The sequence below is a fragment of the Theobroma cacao genome, chromosome 7 (genome assembly GCF_000208745.1).
Source record: "Theobroma cacao cultivar B97-61/B2 chromosome 7, Criollo_cocoa_genome_V2, whole genome shotgun sequence".
NCBI classification, from domain to species: Eukaryota; Viridiplantae; Streptophyta; class Magnoliopsida; order Malvales; family Malvaceae; genus Theobroma; species Theobroma cacao.
In genome coordinates, this window is record NC_030856.1 from 1,567,153 (window position 1) to 1,586,474 (window position 19,322).

Here is a 19,322-nt window from a genome sequence, read left to right on the forward strand (position 1 = left end):
TCATTTTTGAGTTAATATTTTAGTTATTTTGCATTTAATTTGGATTTATAGTTATTGTCAAATTATCAAATTCGGAATAACAATGTCATAGTTTATGAGACGATCGAATTGAAAATGCTGACTAACATTTTATGTCTACGTATATGACCTAACAAATGAACGTGATATAATCACATAATAACAAACTTGATTATATTAAAAATTTTCAGTTAATATTAAGTTTGAGGGTGATTAATTTTCTATCCAATTATAGTTCGGTCCAATGAATTTACTCAAACCTAGTGGGTTTGGAGACTTGCTAGCAATTTGACAAAGCAAGTTGACCATGGCTAAATTGGGTAGGCAAATTCAGGGACAATGACAAAATCTTGATAGAAGTGCTTTATGAACCCTCATTTTGATAGACTTAGTAGGAAAATAAAGGCATACCCACCTACTTGTATGTCTGTTCATTCTCCACTTTGTATATCAGATAATGAACTCTCTCATTCTGTCTCCTAAGCTATGAAACACTTTACAATGGTTTTTTTTTTTCCAAGGAAAATTAGAACAAGAGACGGTTTAGAACTCCAGAATTGTTGCAGGCTCTGCCACTTTCGAGGGTAAGAGCTGATTCCCAGAAGCCCGGAACAGCTTCGTTGCTCTTCAAAGTCACTGGCATCAATGGGTAAAAAATCATTCAAACTTGGCTCGTTATGAAAACAACATCTGTGTTCCTTTAGGGTAGATTCCGAGCAAGCCTTTATCAAGGCGTTGATTTATGATCGTGTAAGCATTCGTCTACATCCGGATTACTTGATGCTGAAGAATGTTAGTCTTCTGAACCAAGTAAAGAAAACAGTCAAAAGTTTTGCACAAGGAAAGCTTGTGGATCACACACACCTTACTCAAAAGAAAAAAAAAATAGTATACTTACTGAATGTGATACAGATCAAAAACTTCCATTGCACAAGAAGTTGTCATCTTCGAATAAACCTCCCAACATGCTATAGGAAAGTGAAGGCAAACTTGATGGTCCTACCGCACTAATTCACGGGATCAAGTATCATTTCACATTCAGCTTGTTAAACTGGTGACACATCAAAGTACAGGTCAGATTAGAAGGGATGGATTAATATTATCAGAATGGAAGAAATCTACAAATTCGCCAACCTGCCAGGCCATGATGAATTCTCCAACATATCCCGGTCTCGGGGAATCAGAAATCACCCTAACCTCTTAAGGAAAAGGAAAAGCGAAAAAGATCTAATAAACACAATGCAAACAAATGAAGCTTGATGAATAAAAGAAAGCATAAATGAACACAAGGAAGCAATGTATACTAACAGGAAGACCTGAAACTTCGATATTTTGCATAAACATTCACTGTGAAATCCAACATTGCAAATCTGGATGCCAACCTAATCACTTGCCAATGCAGGACGTTCCCCAAAATCAGGACCATTTGAAGCACCATTAACATTGGCCTTGGCAGTGATAAGCAATGAGGTGATTTGGCTGCCTGTGACTAAGATCAGAAGCCTTGATTTGAACACGTGATATTGATAGCTAATGATCCTCAAGTGCCGCCAGATCCTAAGATGCTCAGACAAGGATGACTCCACGTCATAAGCAACTTGGAGATTTTGAGAAAATCCAGGACTCAAAGGACCTGGAGGCTGCAGCTCAGATAGAATAGGAGACAGATGAGGAAGATTGATATCCATAAAAGAAAATAAAAAGTAGGTATTTTTCAATAACAGAACATTAGGGAGGACTACCCTGAAATATTAACTTTTAGATATCCAAAACCATGGTTTAAGAGATTTAAAGAAAGCTTCGCTTTTAGAACAACATCGGAAAAGTAAAACAATCATCTGCTGTGCAAGTTCATGATCAAGCAATTGGTGCTAGTCACATGACAACTCATGAACATGATCATTTAACAACTAATCTCCAAAGCCCTGCAAACAAATTATAAAGAAAAACATGGAGGATAATTATCTGGAACAAACCTTTTTGCTGGATGAATAGAGCAAAATCACCACCGATCTTGACATGAGCAAATGCCACTCCTGAAGTGATGGAAACAATTCACATCACGAACAACAATCTCCTGTTCTATGATACCAGAGACAAGCTTCATAAAATCATGGCAGTCTTCACATATGAGCAAATTTTTGAATATCCGGACTGTTTTCATGGGGTTGATGCTTATAAGGGCAAAAGCAAGTGCTAACCTTTCATTATGACAAAAGAGCTGTTCCATTTTTTCTCTGTGACTAACGTTATGGAGCACATGTTCTGTCTTAGGCACATAACCTGCTAAAATAACCTTCTGCACAAGCTCCTGCAATTTCATATAGATTTCCCTGTTCATTGGATGCGAACTATCTGCAGACCTGAAGATGTGCAGTTGACCATTGACCATCACCCGACTACACCCAGGTTCTTTCTTAACACCATGACTGGTCATTAATGCCCTGACCCTACGGACATCATCCCACCTACACTTGGCAGCAAAAATATTTGCTAGTAATATGTAATGGGAGGCTGTTTCAGGATCAAGCTCGAAGAGTTTCTCCGCAGCAATTTCACCAAATTTGTCATTTCCATGCATTCTACAAGACCCAAGAACTGTCTCCCAAATCAAGGCAGTTGATGTAACCTTCGTGTCCTTCACAAAGCTTTCAACTTCATTAAATTTTCCAGCTCGACCTAAAATATCAATCATACAGGCATAATGCTCAATTGTAGGTACTATTCCATAAACATTGGTCAGAGAGTCAAAGTGCTCTTTCCCTTCTTCAACCAAGCCCATATAACTACATGCAGATAAAACTCCTATGAATGTAACCTCATCTGGCTCAAGGCCTTTATCCAACATTGTCCTAAAAGTTTCCAAGACCTTCAATCCTTGCCCATGTTGCAAGTATCCAAAAAGCATTGTGTTCCACGATACAACATCTGCTGACGCCATGCCCTGGAAAGCAGATTCAGCTTCTTCTATGCAACCACAGTTGGCATACATATCTACAAGAGCACTTGATACAAACAGGTCTGCTGAATGCCCAGCTTTAATCGCCATAGAATGAAGCAGCTGCCCATTTTCCAACATTGCCATCTTAGAGCAACTACTCAAACAGGTAGCAAGAATGAATTCATTGGGTTTCACACCTTGCCTTTGAATCTGATTGAAGCACTTGATAGCCTTCTCTACACGATCAGTTTGAGCATAACCAGCAATTAATGCTGTCCACGAAAAAAGATCTCTCTCAATCAATTGACTGAAAAGTAGCTCTGCATCCTCCAAGAATCTATTTTTGGCATACAAGTCAATAAGAGATGTTCCCACTAAATTATTACCATTTAGGCCATTCTTTATTATGTGAGCATGTACTTGCTGTCCAAATTTTAGATTTAGGAGGCTGGAACAAGATCTTAGGATGCTAGTAAAGGTGCAGATATCAGGCCTAAAACCTGCTGCAAGCATTTTGTGAAAGATAATTGGTCCCTGATCACAAGTTTTATCATCATGTGGTCCAGAAAGAAGGGCATTCCATGAAGCCAAATCCCATGAACTCATTTCCTTAAACACCTGCCAACCATTTTGGACAGACCTGATTTTCATATACATGGAAATAAGTGCATTGCTCAAAACGTTTTCAGATTCAAAGCCATATTTAATTATACACGCATGAATGCCTTCACAAAAAAACTGATCACCCAAATTAGTGGCTGCACCAGCAATACTGGAAAAAGTATGCTGATTGGGGCTTACCCCTTTGCGTCTCATTAGGCAAAACATCTCAGCTGCTTCTTGAATCTGGCCTTGCTCATCAAGGCAGTCAATCATTGCACTCCAGGCTACAATGTTGGGTTCTTGAATCCTTTGAAAGACCTTGAGTGCATCCTCAGCCAGTCCACATTTTGAATACATGTCAAGAAGGCAGCAACCAACAAATTCATCATGCTCACAACCAGATTTAATCACAACAGAATGTGCTATCAAGCCCCACGTTAAGTTTCCCAAATACGTACAACTCTTGAGCACATTTGACAAAGTAAACTTACTACATCTCAATTCAGATTCCGTCATCCCTTCAAACAAATTCAAAACCTTTCCTGCATCACCCTCTAGAGCATAACCATTAAGCAATGCATTCCATGACACAACATTCTTTTTATCCATGTAAACAAACACTCTCTCAGCGAGTTCCATCTCACCACATTTTGCATAAAGATCAACAAGGGAAGACCCAACAAAAACATCCAACAAAACCCCAACTTTAACACCTTCTCCATGCAACAGTGTCCCAAAAAACAAGTCTAAACTCAAAGAACAAGCTTTCAAAGCAGTCACCAAGCAATGCCCATTTGGCCTAACACCATCTTTCTTCATAAAACAATACAAACCCAACACAGCAGATCCATGCCCTTCATTAACTAAACCAGAAAACAGAGCAGTCCAAGACACAACATCTGTTTCGGGCATTTTATCAAGCACTTTACAAGCATATCCAAAGCTCCCACATTTGGCGTAAACATTCACCAAAGAGTTCCATAAATGCAAATCTGGGTCAAGTCCATTTTCCATTATCTTCCCATGAACAACTTTGGCTAAACGCAAAGACCCTTTTGAAGCACAATCATGTAGAATCTTAGAGTAAAGTTTTAACCTTTTAGTTCTATCAAGCTTTACCTTTTCTTTGAAAGGTGTGACTTTTAAAGGTGGATAGAAAATGGGGTTTATCTCATTTGTAGCAACAAGGGTAGTAAAGCAAGAAACCAACTGAAATGAGGCTAAAAGAGACCTCCTGGGGAATTTAATGAAAAGACTGTGTTTTCTAAGGGAAAAACATCGAAAATCAAGTGATGGAACAAGCATTGAAGCTAAAAGATTTAGCTGGATTTCTAGATTTCCTTTGTGTAAATCTATATAGTTTGAAGCTTTATCATGCTACTAGATAGCTTGCCCTTTAGTAGGCGAAGAGAGAAAAAGGAGAGCTCTTTTCTTTCCGTCTTCGATTGTTGCTGATTGTAAAATGGCGCGCTTTAGAATGCTTAGGCTTTGGTTCCAAAACGACACGTACTTTCGAACGAAACGTGCTTTGGACAAGGCTTCAAGTACATAAAGCTCTCACCATTGGAAGTGGGAATTTGGTGGATTCGATTTTAAAATTTCAAATTCTTAAATTAATCAAATATTTATAAAAATAATTAAATTGACAAACTATGCCCTAAAATCCAAATAATCAAAATCGATTTACCTTATTGATTTTATTATTTTTTAATATTTTTATCGATTTGATTATAAATTTTGAATATTAAAAATTAAAATAAATCAAATTAAGTAATCAATTAAAACCGAAACTGAATACACCATATTAAATTAATCGAACTCAATAAAAAATAATAATGAATTTACAATGAAAAACAAAACATACCATGGGCAAAATTTTTTTTACATAAAAGAAGAAATGAATCAAAAACAAAATCTTTACACAAAACCCTCTCTCTCTCTCTCTCTCTCTCTCTCTCTCTTCCATGGTGNAACCTCTCTCTCTCTCTCTCTCTCTCTCTCGTCCATGGTGAACATAGATCCCATACATGGTTTGCTTGGATTTTTCCTTCAAGAAATACCAATGGTCTTTCCAAGCAACCATAGAACAAGAGATAACTCAATGCCAAAAATGGTGTGAAGGGTGCTCCTGTCCAGTGTGAAGCCATAGATTGTAATCCCAGCTCTATTGTTCTCAAAGTATGTGACTGTCATCAAGAACAAAAAGAAATCATCAATGGAGTCAAGACATTAACAATGTTTATGTTCCTTTCCTAGTACCCTAATGACATTTACCTAGAGCTTGTCTCTTTTGGTATGAGATGGTGCTGTATGCATAAGCTGGGATCAGCTTGCTGTTGTCTATATCATCCTCTTCATCGCCAGCATCCTCGCCGTCTGATTCACCATCTGTACCTACATAAGGAAAGGATTGGCAGCCATGGATGGCCGGAATCCTTGGCGTCTCGCCATCATTTGCATCAAAGGAATCTAATGTTGCGCAAACATGCCACTTTGCAGCAAGGCATGTGACAGATTGTGCCTTGTGTGTGATTTTTGTCGCGCTTCGCAGTAATATACTGAGTCCTGTAAGGAGAGTTATAGAGCACATCTGCAACAAGAAAGTACAAATCATTGAAATCATGGCTAGGTCCGTTTCAAATTTGACACTAGACTAGAGAATATGATGCAGGGAAACACAAAGTTTTGGAACAGATCAATGAACACTTACAGCAAGCTCTCCAGCTTTATAAATATTCAATTCAGCATTAGCCTTTGTGGTGATAAGCAATGAGGTGAATTGGCTGCCTGTGACCAAAATCAGGCACCATAAGATAAACGCGCGATATCTATGGCTGATGATCCTCAAGTGTCTCCTGATCCTCAGGTGCTCAGACAAGACTGAATCAACATCTGAATCAACTTGGAAAACCTGAGCAAAATCCTGGATCCGGAGGACCTGGAGGTTGCAGATCAGGCGGAAGAGAACACAAACCAGGAAGAAGACTGTCGTGCGGTAGAGCCATGAGCACAACTCCATCATACAAGCCATTGCGTCACTTAGCCAGACAATTCCTAAGAAAGGAATTTGTGAAGCACCCGAGGCATACCACCATACCTTGTATGCACTCTCAGCTACGAAACATGGGAGAACAAAAATTGATACAATCTTCAGTGATCTCTGTATAAATTAAACAGCACAAGAAATCAAGGTTAACATATAAATTTGAAACTTCAAAATGTTTATTATCCAAACCCCACAAGCCAAAAGGAAACAAACACTTGATGGAACCGCATTCTAGCTCTTATATAGTTCTAGGCTTTTCAAGTGAATCACTTTGCATTGTTCTGCATTTTCCTCATAGCTTTCTGATATTCCAGGAAAAACGTTATCTGGTTTGTTCCAAAAGAAAAAAGAAAGAATGCTATGCACATACTATTGACTTATGTTATGCCCCAATCACTTAATCATTATGGAAGGTTATGTGAATATTTTGACCTAATAGTGGTAGACCGGTGACAAGAAACTAATGCCTGCTCAAAATGCTTAACAGAAGTTTGGTTAGCTTAGATGGGGTGTATTTCTCTAGCAAACATCAGCTCTTACATTATCTGCTAGCCAGTTTGACGAGGCAGAAAGTTACAGCCATTACAGCTTAAAAGTTCCATCTTCCACATGTTCCAATGAAGAGAACGAATGAATGCTAAAAGAAACAATAATCATGTATATGTAGTTGGAACCCAAAGAAGAGAATAGTTATCAGACATTAGCTACTGTTCATCTGAAACTTCTCCATCATTGTTAGGAATCTCCCTGTGTAACAAGATAAGGGTGATTCATCTTCCACTATGAGGTGTTTGGAACTCACTCACAAAAGTTCCAGAAAACTCTGAGCAATCAAGACATCCAGAAAATGGTAAATTGTCATTTCCTGGTTAGGGGAATTACTTTCTTTTGTTTACTTGTGAAATTTTTTGGTTTATATGCGGCTGGGAAGCCATGACAGCTAGCTTAATTATGGGATTTTTTTGGCTGATCAAGTCCAACCCAGCGTGATCATAGGTGTGATTTCAGTGAATTATGGATCTTTGACTTAGTTCATTTCATAGAAACTGAAAATTTCAAAAGAATTGAACTAAACTCTTACCTATCAGTGACTAAAGATTCAGAGATGAAGAATGATCAATAACCAATGTAATATAACACCAAAAAAATCCAGAAAAGTGCCAAAACAATCAAACAATAAAAAGATCCCGAACAAAAACCAGAAATTCATTGAAATCCCATATGAGAACTCTTCACAAATTCCAGTTGAAGAAGAAAGGAAGGGAAAAAACTTACATTGAGCTGACCAGTGTATCCTTTCCTAACAGTCTCACTTTCATCGCAAAGCTTATCAAAGAACAAGAACCTCCTCAAACCATACTTCTTCACGAACCTCGTCAAACAAACAAAAGACAAAGATGCAACACTGCTCAAGGACAGCTGAACCACCCAATCATAAGGCCTTGCATGCCTAGCATCGCAAGTGGAACAAGCTAGCAAGAAATGGGACACGGCAGGGACAACGAGTCCCAAAAGAATGAACACGAACCAAGACAAACAAGCTGTCCAAACATCGGATTGATCAACACACATCCATCTGAGGTACGTTCTGAAGCTTTGCAACTCGTCGTGTGCATGAGAAATGGTTCTCATGAACCTAGTTCGATCCACCAAAGGTTCCCTGTTGTCTCCCATGAAGGGTCGTTTAGCTGTGAAGCAAGGTAGAAAGCCGGAAAAAGTTTGGGGTTTGAATTGAACTAAGGGAGTTCCGGGATGTTCGAAACTGTTGGTTAGTTTTTATAACGCTTTTGTTGGAAGTTAGTCCAATGAGAGGTATACAGGTGTTGGAGAGGCAAAATCTAGCTGAAAGTTTGATGTGGGCTGTTTGCTTGTACAAATCATATATAAGAGCTACTTCTGTTTCTGTCTGAATTTGATGATGGTTTTTGGTTTGGGATGTACATACACTGATGTTTTAGAGAATCTGCGGGTATCGGACCCAATAACGTAAGGTTCTGATAACACTTTTAATACTCATATCGAGTTCAAATAAGTTTCAACCTTAGATGAAGTGTCCAAATTGTGCAGAATCATGTATGTTAAGCTTGTTGCTTACAGGTCAATCAATTGCAATTTACAGATCATCAATCAGCCTACTCACCATGTTGTTAAATGGTATAATGTCAGCATTCTTTTATGTTGTAATAAAGAATGATTATATGCCCGTCATAGATCCGGTTATTGGGTATTTATAAATATTATTTTAAAAAATGATATCCAAAATTTATATTTAACATCTTATTTTTATCCAATATATAGTTGGGGCAGAACATGCAATCCAAGGGTTTTTGGCAATAGATACAAGAACAACAGAGAGATTACAAAGACAATCTCAAACTTTTTGTTGGATTCTTGAATTCTTCCCTTTTTCTTTATTGAACTAAAAAAAAACACACTTGAGCAAGGTTCCATGTGAAGCAAATTACTTACTCGCCAGAGATACTGATAGAGAGTATAATACAGCTAATGGGAGGGACCCAGGCAACCTTCAGGGATTGCAACGTGTAATGTCAGGCCGCCATTCACGCGAATCTCCAACATGACATTGCCACATGGGAATTTGGTGACGAGGTTCATCCATATCTAATTATGCAATTAAACAACACTGCTTAGAGCAATACTTGTCCTCAGTTCATTGCAGAATTTGCTCTCTATAGCAGTTGATTGAAACATTTTGTATAGTTTAAAAGGGAGAGTCAAAAGTTGGGAAAAAAAAATCAAATTCAGGTTGGGAGACTTTGCTTTGGCTTTTAGCTGTGTGTCACAGGAAACCTGTTGTGGGGGGGGGGAGAAGGTTTTCATGAGTTCATCCTGAGGGTTTTGACAGACAACTGTCTCTTTCAGCATCTGCAATTTTTGACTAGTAGCAAAAGACCAGCTCACTCCTGATGATAAGTTGATGAATCCTCTGTCAATGATCTTTAGATTCTCAATAGTCACAGATAAATATTTGTAAAGTAGATAAAGGTTGTGAGTGGCAGTGTTTTGGCCAAAATTGATAGGTGGCTTCCTGGTGATGTGCTGAGATTATCAATGGAATATCATGAGCAACCACTTCAAGTCTTTCGTGATTGAATCACAAACTGTTGTGCTTTTGATTTGTGGAAAACACTGATCCTGATGGACACCCTTGGTTTCTCTAGGCTTGAAAATGGAAAAGAACATGAATTTGAGAGCAAAGCTCATATCAGCTTTCATTTCACTCTGATATACTTTTTGATCATGGACGCTTCATTTCAGATCTTTAATAACTTTTTAATCTGGATTTGATTCTGAAATATGTAAATATGCTTACTGAGAAAGCAATCCTATGTCTCCACAGAGTACATTTCAAAGATTTACTTAGAAAGTTCCAAAATAGACAAAAAAAAAAAACAGCTCAGTCTCAACCAAAATATGAAATAATCTAGTATATCATAAGATTTAAGTACTAAACAAACTTTCAAAGCCAGAGAGCTAGCGCTTTGATTGAAACATTAGCTCAACCTTGCATCTTCTTGGGCTATGCAACATGGTACCACTGGTTTTGTTGGATGAAAATCCCACTAACACATCGTTACATCGAATATACATCATTTCCCATCCCCAGAACCAAGATGAACTAGGATAAAACCAAGCCCTACCATAAATCCTGACATCAAAATTCACCACTTCCAGATCCATCAACTCTGCTCTCATGCCATTACTTACATTACTCTTGAGAAACATAGATGTTGCATCAAAATTTGCATGAACCACAGCTTTGGTCCTTGACTGTAGGTAGAAGGGATTGATGTTGGTGGACAAGAACGAGTATCTCCTCTGATAGACCAGATATGCCATGATGCTCTCAACAGAGAAACTTGTTTTCTTGTTGGGGTTCTTCAGAGATAACTGTATCCTGAGGCAGGCTGTCAGTAGAGATGTGGAGGAGATGTTGAAGTGGAGAGCTTGTACTGAGTTTACATGGACAATGGGAGGGTCTGGGTGTGATTCGATGATCAAGACACATGCAAGAACAAGCAATGAAAAAATTGTGAGAATCGACACACAAAGGAAGATGTCAAAGCATCTTGATTCATATAGCTGCTTTTCGGGTGAACTCTGATGCCTCATATTGTTGGAGAATGGACTCAAAACAAGTTGTGAGAGTTAAAAATGGAGAAGGAAAGCATATAAGTTTGCAGTCTTGACTGATTTCTGTAGTGTTTCTAAGGGAAAGAAAATTTGGTTGCATAGTTGATGTAGAGTTTGAATTAAAGATGTTATTTATGGAAGTTTGAAATATGTGTTGATTCACTTCCATTTACAAGAAAAAGAACCTTCAAAAATTGGCTTGAGTTCTGGAAAAGATTTTCTATTTAATTCTGACAAGAAAATCTTAGTAAATGTACCATATGAAATCAACATGTTAAATTAAAACAATTTCCACAATTAATGAAATCCTCCATTAATTAGGAAATCATTAAGACTCCAAAGATTGGGGTGTCAATGATTCCAGTTTCCAGATCAAGTGTTGACTCTTTTGAGACTGAAAAATGTATCAGATCTTTGCCTGGCCTAAAACATATGTCTTAGTCCATTGGCCAAACAAGCCATATGCTAATCTTTTCAACTAAACCAAACCAAACCAGGTTTTGGGTCATGGGAAAGCAGTCTTTTCTTGTACTCAAAGATGGCCCGGTTCAGAAACCAAACCCAGGAATGCAAATCAAACAGCAAACTAACAATTCTTTGCTTCTTAAATACTTGATTTTGATTACTATCCTATTATGTTTCTCATGTTATAACATTTCAGGAATTGTTCGTCTTCCTCTTCGTCACCTCCAACACATCCTGCTTTACTCTATTGCAAAACCTCTCTGCAGGTATTCAACTGTTCAAGCATGGAAATCTGTTGTATATCTCATTTTCCACGAAAGCAAAGCAGGCTGCAACCATTGGAGGAAAGAACATTGACAGAAACTACTCTGAGCTAATCAAAAGGGAGGGTAAAAGAACGAAGCTATGTTTTGAGATTAATCAAGGGGAACCTTTCAGAACAGTTCCTGCCACAGTTCCCTGCAGCCAGTGGTGCAGAAAGGAACTTTCCTCAGGACTAAATCTGCTTTACCAATGACCCATTTGAGATAATTATTGTCCAAGTTCTTCTCATATTCTTTACTGAATTTATGCTCTGTTTTGTTCTCTAAATTATTGGAAAAGATAAATGCCATCCACCCAGCTTCACAAAGGCTTGAGAGATGGAATTAGCACCCACAAAACTTTCTTCAATGGGAAGCATGTTGTATATCAGAATAACAAACCAGGTCCAAATTTGAGCAGAGCTCATCTAACCTAATTTTCTTTAATTTTGAGTATTTTCTATGGAAAAATTAAATTTTAGGGGCTAGTGAGATACCCCTGCAGTGATAAGTCTGAATAAAATTAAAAAAAAACTCAGGCTTATCCATTTTTTAGCAAAGAATCAAAACAGATCAGCTCACTGAGGTTGCAGCAGCTGCAAAGGTATCATTGGTTCCCATTCTCCAACATGCGCTCTAGCACTTGCTTCAAGATTTCCAAGCTTGTTTTTTATTTTCTTTTCTTACTAGGTCTTTATTTTAATTTTCAATGCCAAACATGTTAGGTTAATCAACTTTTGGCTCAAATCCACAACCCCAAAACCAATAAAAAAAGAGAGACAAGTGCATGAACCATCCAGGAAAGATCAAACAGCAAATGCAGAATGCAAACCACGTTTGCATTTAGAGGCCTTGGGAGGAAGACTCCTTGAATCATCTCTCAACAGACAACAAAAACAGGGTCATTATCAGTCAAAACCCAGAAGAAAACTTCACAGATAAAAGAAAAAAAGAGTCACCCACACAAACAGGACTCACTACAGTGCCTGATCAGATTTTCACGGTGCCTTCCATTTTTAACTAAAGATGATGAACACTCAAAAGACTATGCAATGATCATTTCTTTCACTGCAATAGCATGAAGGAAATATTGAATTAGTACATTAAATTGACTCACAGCTATAGAATGGAAAAAAAGGCTCTTTCTTGTGATTGAATTCATTGCAAAAGAATTATCTTTCTTGCCACATTAACGCCAATGCGATAAACATCAAAATCTACCCTTTTCTTGTGTGTGTATGAACTAGGCAAACAGGCCAAGAAAATGAGAGAAAATGATGAAGAAAGATGAAAACTTTTTCTGAGAAAGAGCAAACTTTCTGGGGAAAACCCACTTGGAGAAGAAAGAAAACAACCTCCAAAGTCCCCATAGTCCTTTCAACCTGAACAAAAAGGGAGAAACTTGCAGAAATGGGGATTTTAATCCATTTTTGAAGCAACTAGGTCACATTGTATACAGAGAAAGATCTGCAACAAGAAATTGAACCCAAAAAGAGGAGAGAAATTGGGAGGAAAGGGGGAGTTTAATCCATTTTGTTTTGAGAGATCGAATTAGAGAAAGTTTATAAAAAGAGAGAACCTTAACAAAAGGTTAAATAAAACTCAGATCTGAGATAACATCACAAACCCTAAATCATCATCATCATCATCATCATATTTCTAAGAACAAAGATCATCATCACCATCATCATCATCATAATCATATGATAAAAATCAAAGGGATCATATTTCATACTCATAGGGATTAAGACCATTTCATCTTAATCATGTCTCATATTCTTCTTCCTTTTTTTTCTTTTTTTTTCTTCTCCGTCTGCTTAGAAAAAAGCAAAAAAATTTAAAAAAAAAGATTCAATAATGATCATCATCATTTATCACCATCGTCATCGTCATGATTAAAGACATAGGGCGGTACACTGGAGATCATCGACATCATCCAACGGCGGAAAATTGAGATCAAAAGGCAACGTTTTCCGACACGAAGACGAAGCGATATCCCCATCATCGACAACCGACGACGACGAATCACAGTCACTGTGACAATCCTCCGGCACCACCGGCGGCGTCCTCGGATGGTACTTCCTCGTCGAAACCACGGCAAAATCCGTCGATTTTTGCGGTGGTTGGGCTGGTCTGGGTCCACTAAACGACTCCACCGTGCTACTCATGCTACTCCTCGTGGGTCTTTGCGGGTTCACCTCTGGGTCTTGAAAATCGCCCATCGGGTATAACCGCTGCTGGTCGATGAAGCCTTCGTTGTTGTGATGATGGGTTTCGAACGGAAAAGCCGGAATATTGGAGGAATTTATGGGAAAATTTGTTTTCGCTTTGGATCCACGGAGTGACCTCGCCGCCGCATCGTAGGCTCGAGCTGCTTCTTCCGCTGAGTCGAACGTCCCTAACCAAACTCTGGTCTTTTTCCACGGGTCCCTGATCTCGGCCGCAAATCTTCCCCATGGTCTTTTCCTGACCCCTCTGTATCTCGGTTCTTTTATAGATCCGTTGGGTTCTAGTGCCGGTTTCGTTGCTACCGCTGTTGCTGCTGCTGCAGCTGCGGCGGCGGCACCTCTCCCTCTCCTCATCGAAAAATTTTTATGACCCAAAACCAAAAATAAACACTTCAGATTCACCCAATTCTCTCAAAAGGGTTATCCCAAATCAGATATATTACTCCAAAGATTGAAAGAATAGTGATAATTATTATACCAATACAAACAGGGTTGATGAAAAGGGGTTGATGAAAAGATTACAGATTAACCCAAAAAACCAAACCAGTAAATTGCTTAAATCAACCCAACCCAAAACTAATCTATTTATCAAATTTCAAAAACTAAAACAACCCCAAGGTTGAAGATGAAGGACAAATCAAGAAAACAACATAAGCGACAAGCCAGAAAGAAGATGGAAATGGCAAGGAAAGAACCCAAAAAACCATGAGAAGGGTTCAAGCAGGAGGAGGAAGATAGGTGGATGGGAACTGGATGGCACCAGGAGGGAAGGGGAAGAGGGGGTCACCTTCTCTTCTACACAAAAATTATATTCATTTTTTTTTTCTCTGGCTGAAATGGCTTTTCCTTTGCTTTCTCGATTTCTCTACCCTCTCTTGCCCCCACATACCGACTCGGCCCTCGATTGCTTCTTTTCTTTTCCTTTTTTCTTTGAATTTCATTTATTTATTATTATTATTTTAATCTTTTGAAAATAATATGAAAATTAAAATGACAGAAAAGTCCTTGCTCTTTGAATTTTATTTATATATTTATATATATTTGCTTATGCTTTTTATAGATTGGTCTCCATCATTCTTTCTACTTTGGACAGGTTTTATTCACTTTTTAACATGCTGTAATATTATCAAGTTAATTTATATATTAAAGAAAAATTTTTAAGATATCAGAAAAATTTTAATTTAACTTCTTTATTCTTCTTTCGGTTTTAGAATATCCCAAATTGGGTTAGTTTTAATTTTAATAAATCTTAACCTATCGTAAAATTAGTACGAATTTATACTATTTTGTGATTTTTATATCGATCAATTTGAAATTATAAACAAAGATTGAATATTTTGAATGTTTATATGAAAGGCAGTTAGAAATGATACGAGTAAGATATTTGTTAATTTTGAAGTATTTAAACTCATACTTGATTAAAATTTAATTGATTAAAATTAATACATAATACCCAAATTAAAAAGACTTAATAAGTTTACTACTTAGACTTTACTCGAACCATATTATACCAAATCGGATAATGCAAGATATCTCGATTATAAAATACCGGCATTGTATGGAGTTATCTTTTGATAGGATTTAAGAGGGGGTTAAGAGCATTTTTCATGGAATAATTAAGGGTGTAATAATAAATTTTAAAAGAAGTTTTGGGGCCAAGCCAGCATTATGACATAAGCTCACATTTAATTGTATCTATTATTTCACTTTCTTGAGAATCAACTTTGCTTTATATTTATATTTCCTTTCTTTTTTGTTTTAATTTCTCTTACCTTTTTCTTTCTTGATGATTGATTCTTCATCCTTCTTTTAAAGGCTAAGGGAATTTTGTTTTTCTTTCAAACTAAATTTGTTTGCACACTAGGGATTCCCCTTCTCCCCTCCATTCTATTCCAACTAGCAATAAAAATTTTTTGAATTATTTAAAATAATTATCAAATTTTATTTTGCAAATCCAAGGAAAATAGAACAAAAAAAGGTTTTTTTTTTCTTTTGTTTTTCTGATAATGAATAATTGAAGCTTCACTTATTGCAATTAAAATTGGGTAAGCAAAAGCTTTTGTGTTTTGACCAACTTTTTTAATCCTTGAAATTAGCAATTTGATTTTCTTTGTCCCTTTTTAATTATTTTATTCTTTTTATTTCCTTTAATTTAAAGAAAGTTTAGGCAAATTTTGACAAGAAATTGTAAAAAGTAAAAGTGCTGATTTTCCCGCCAAATTCTATGCAAGGGGATTTCTTTTTTTTTTTTGTAAAATTTTTAAAAGCTATTTTTGCAACGATTTGGACGAAATACTACTAATCTAATAATTTTTTAAATTTAAATTTCATAATTATTAAAAATTTAAATTCAAGTTACTACTAATGATCGATTTAAAATCTTATGTAAGTTTTAATAATCATATTTACGTCGGACATGGGATGAGATATCATAATTTTACGGATGTTAAAACAAATTTTTTATATATATATTTGTTGTGGTTTCGAGAAAATTATATATGGAAATGTTAATACAAATGTTTTCATATGTAAAATAATTAAAAAAGAATGATTGAATGAAATTTAAGAGACGAAAATTGAAATACTTTTTATTCTGCATTAATTTTATAAGATAATTTTTGTAAAAAAGAAAACAACTTAATGTGAAAGAAAAGGTGCAAAGTAAAAGAAAAGCAAGTTCATTTTACAAAGGGAAAAGGGGGTTTTAAAAAAAATAAAAAATAAAAATTGAGTATAATAGAGAAAAAAATGCAATAATGAATTATGAATGTCATCATGGAATTTATTCAAAAAAGAATTTAATTGCCATGATTACTAGTCAATTACCATAACCTACTCAAAGTTTTGTCTAGAGTGTTCTACATTTTGCTTCTTTAAGCAACCTCCCACAATTAATCTTGAAAAATTAGGTACTTAAATTGTATAAATATTTTAAAACTAAAAAATAAAATAAAATACTTTGTCTATGATTTTTTTTCATTCAAAAATTCCAAAATGTATTAATTTTTTCATAATATTTTTACTTTTTATGTTAAAAATAATAAATATTTATTTTATAAAAAATTAAATATTAAATATCAAAGTCAAAACTTTAATCTTAATTTTTTAGATTTTTAAAAAATAAAATATTTATCAACAGAGACGGTTAGTTTTCATTAAATGGAGAGTGAAGCAATGAAATGTGGTATGTACCATTGTCTCAACATCCACGAGAGATACTGATATTGGACCTTCCAAGCTCTCATGACAATTTTATTTATTTATTTAAATTAAGATTAATTGGTTCTAAGATTTGATTTTAAATATCCATTTAGATTAAATTTTTATTTAACTTGTAATTTATTCTTTTTCATTAATAAAAAAAGAAAATTCGAACTCTTTAAACAAAGACTACATGTATTAATTATTAAGTCAAAACTTTCGAATGCATATCACTATTCACTTTTAACTACTCGAGATAAATCGACAATTCAAATAAATAATTTATTTATTAACACGAATAAATTTCTTCATCTAAATAGATAAAAAAAATCAATAACAAATGCTAAGTTATACTATTTACATCGAATTAATCAAAATGAACACACCAAATGCATTTCTTATTTTAAAATATTCTTTAAAAAAAATCGTGAGAACTCAACATGGAATGTGAATATGCCCTCTCTTATTCTCCGTAATAAAATTTTGCAAAGAATAATTTAATGTTTATATCTTTTTGATTTTTACAAAATTTAAATTTAAATGTTTTAATTTTAATGTATTTTATATTTAAGTAATAAAATATATATATATACATTAAATTCAATAATTAAATATTATTACTAATACAAACAAAGCATATTATAAAAGGTAGATAATTACAAATTAGAGGTCTTTCTTCCACTAAGAAAAAAGTTTCCTCCCTTTCTTGATTTTTCTTCCCTTCTTTTCCCTTTGATATTTATATTGCCATTTGGTGCAACTACACTCCATCATGGTTCATAATTAGTGGCACTGTCCAGCTGTCTGATATCCATCATATGGTTGATTAAACATCTTAGCTAAAGCTTGATGATGAATTAATTAATTTTTTTAGGGTTTTAGGGGTCAATGGGGATTATCATAATGAGAGATTAAGGCCAAAACCCATTTTAGAATTAAGGGAAAATTGAGGATTATAATTAGAGATTATAACAATTTAGTTGTACCTTTGCTTTTAAGTATTCCCTCTCTGTTTTTTTCATAATTGATGAATTAAAAAAATTAAAATTTAATATAAAATGTATCGAAATCGAAATCGAAATCTTAATATCCATAAAAATAATTCTTATTACAAACCCAATTTTGCCCTTAACCCATGGGGATCGTAGGTGGGGTAAAGTGAGAATTTTAGGTCAAACACGATCTATTCCAATTCCAAAAACCAAATTATGGTATCTAGCGACAAGGCAGCAATCATTTTAATCTTTATATGGATTGTGTGTAAGAGGGCAACTAAGGAAAGGTTCAATATTTATTGAAGCAACCCATTAAAATTACATTAATTTCATGTACTCATTCTTATTTAATATTATAAAAAATTAAATTTTAATATAATGTACACCAAAATTAAATATTTAATTTAATTTTTTAAAATAAATAATAAATAATTAAGATGAACGGAACACTACTTTTCAAAAAAAAAAAAACGAAAAGAGGATTATTTTATATAACAATATTAGATTATCTTAAACTTGACAATTAGTCAATGATGGTGGTTATTTAAATAGAGTTGTTTATCAACTCTTACATGTTGTTCCCCTTTTTCTGTTTCTAGAAATAGTAATATGACTTAAGAAATAAAGTTTTTTCCCCAATACAAGAAGCAAATTAGGTAGAAGAAAAAAGAAAGATTGAACATGAACTTACCGCTTTTAATTTCAATTAAGTTACTTAATTATTGAATTAAATATCCGTGCTTTTTTGTGATTAATAAAATATACTAATTTTTAGATCAAAAATATTTTAATTGTTAAAATTTAAAAATTTTAATTTATTAATATTGAATTTGAATTTTAAGATATCAAAAGAAAGTATATTTTTTCTATTTAATTTAATATTAATGAACTTTCACGAGTAAAAAAACCTAAAAAGTAATAAATATTATTTACGAAATTTATTGCTTAGTGTTAAGAAATATATTAATTTTCTTTCCTTAATACCATGGCAAAAATATTAATTCTATTACAAAAAGAAAAGGTCAATTGTGTAAATTGCGAAATGACACAAATGCCATTACCCAAATCCCAAATTATCCTTGGAAAAATAATAGAAAAATATAAGAAAATAGAAAAAGGTGGAAGGAAGATCTGCTTGACCGCGTTTACGGGTCCCACCATCAATAAGACGTGGCTGTGAGACCCACACAGTCTCCCACGTCAGCCGACTGTCATGTTCGCATATTAAAAGCCGTGTATTCAAAAAAGAAAATTTAAAGAGAGATTAAAAAAAGAGAAATTAGAGAAAACTCCTTTTATTTTCTTCTTTTTCTTTTAAGTAACGTAAATTACTGTTGAAAGCCTTTTGAATTTCTTCTTTTTACAATA

The 19,322-nt window shown here is 34.9% G+C and overlaps 4 protein-coding genes across 4 annotated transcripts; all 4 read right to left on the minus strand.

Moving 5' to 3' along the window:
- On the minus strand, positions 369-5,041 carry LOC18593432 (pentatricopeptide repeat-containing protein At3g24000, mitochondrial). The gene is made up of 5 exons (XM_018124730.1): positions 1,995-5,041; positions 1,327-1,658; positions 1,153-1,217; positions 917-1,069; positions 369-819 (listed from the first exon to the last, which is right to left on the minus strand). Exon 1 carries the CDS (start codon positions 4,865-4,867, stop codon positions 2,021-2,023), a length of 2,847 nt encoding a protein of 948 aa, XP_017980219.1. The 5' UTR covers positions 4,868-5,041; the 3' UTR covers positions 369-819; positions 917-1,069; positions 1,153-1,217; positions 1,327-1,658; positions 1,995-2,020.
- LOC18593433 lies at positions 5,543-8,569 on the minus strand. Its single transcript, XM_007020651.2, has 4 exons — positions 7,884-8,569; positions 6,273-6,722; positions 5,837-6,152; positions 5,543-5,748 (listed from the first exon to the last, which is right to left on the minus strand). Exons 1-4 carry the CDS (start codon positions 8,280-8,282, stop codon positions 5,612-5,614), a joined length of 1,302 nt encoding a protein of 433 aa, XP_007020713.2. The 5' UTR covers positions 8,283-8,569; the 3' UTR covers positions 5,543-5,611.
- LOC18593434 (NDR1/HIN1-Like protein 3) lies at positions 10,104-10,742 on the minus strand. Its single transcript, XM_018124164.1, has one exon. The coding sequence runs from the start codon at positions 10,740-10,742 to the stop codon at positions 10,104-10,106; it is 639 nt and encodes a 212-aa protein (XP_017979653.1).
- LOC18593436 (ethylene-responsive transcription factor 3) lies at positions 13,106-14,654 on the minus strand. The gene has a single exon (XM_007020654.2). It carries the CDS (start codon positions 14,110-14,112, stop codon positions 13,426-13,428), a length of 687 nt encoding a protein of 228 aa, XP_007020716.1. The 5' UTR covers positions 14,113-14,654; the 3' UTR covers positions 13,106-13,425.

What these genes read in the sequence shown, in the direction of transcription:
- LOC18593432 (XM_018124730.1), bottom strand. Translation starts at nt 4,867, where the DNA reads ATGCTTGTTCCATCACTTGATTTTCGATGTTTTTCCCTTAGAAAACAC.
- LOC18593433 (XM_007020651.2), bottom strand. Translation starts at nt 8,282, where the DNA reads ATGGGAGACAACAGGGAACCTTTGGTGGATCGAACTAGGTTCATGAGA. An exon ending in ATAAAGCTGGAGAGCTTGCT is followed by an intron (nt 6,153 to 6,272) that starts GTAAGTGTTCAT and finishes TTCTTGTTGCAG; the next exon opens with ATGTGCTCTATAACTCTCCT. An exon ending in CCAAAAGAGACAAGCTCTAG is followed by an intron (nt 5,749 to 5,836) that starts GTAAATGTCATT and finishes TCTTGATGACAG; the next exon opens with TCACATACTTTGAGAACAAT.
- LOC18593434 (XM_018124164.1), bottom strand. Translation starts at nt 10,742, where the DNA reads ATGAGGCATCAGAGTTCACCCGAAAAGCAGCTATATGAATCAAGATGC.
- LOC18593436 (XM_007020654.2), bottom strand. Translation starts at nt 14,112, where the DNA reads ATGAGGAGAGGGAGAGGTGCCGCCGCCGCAGCTGCAGCAGCAGCAACA.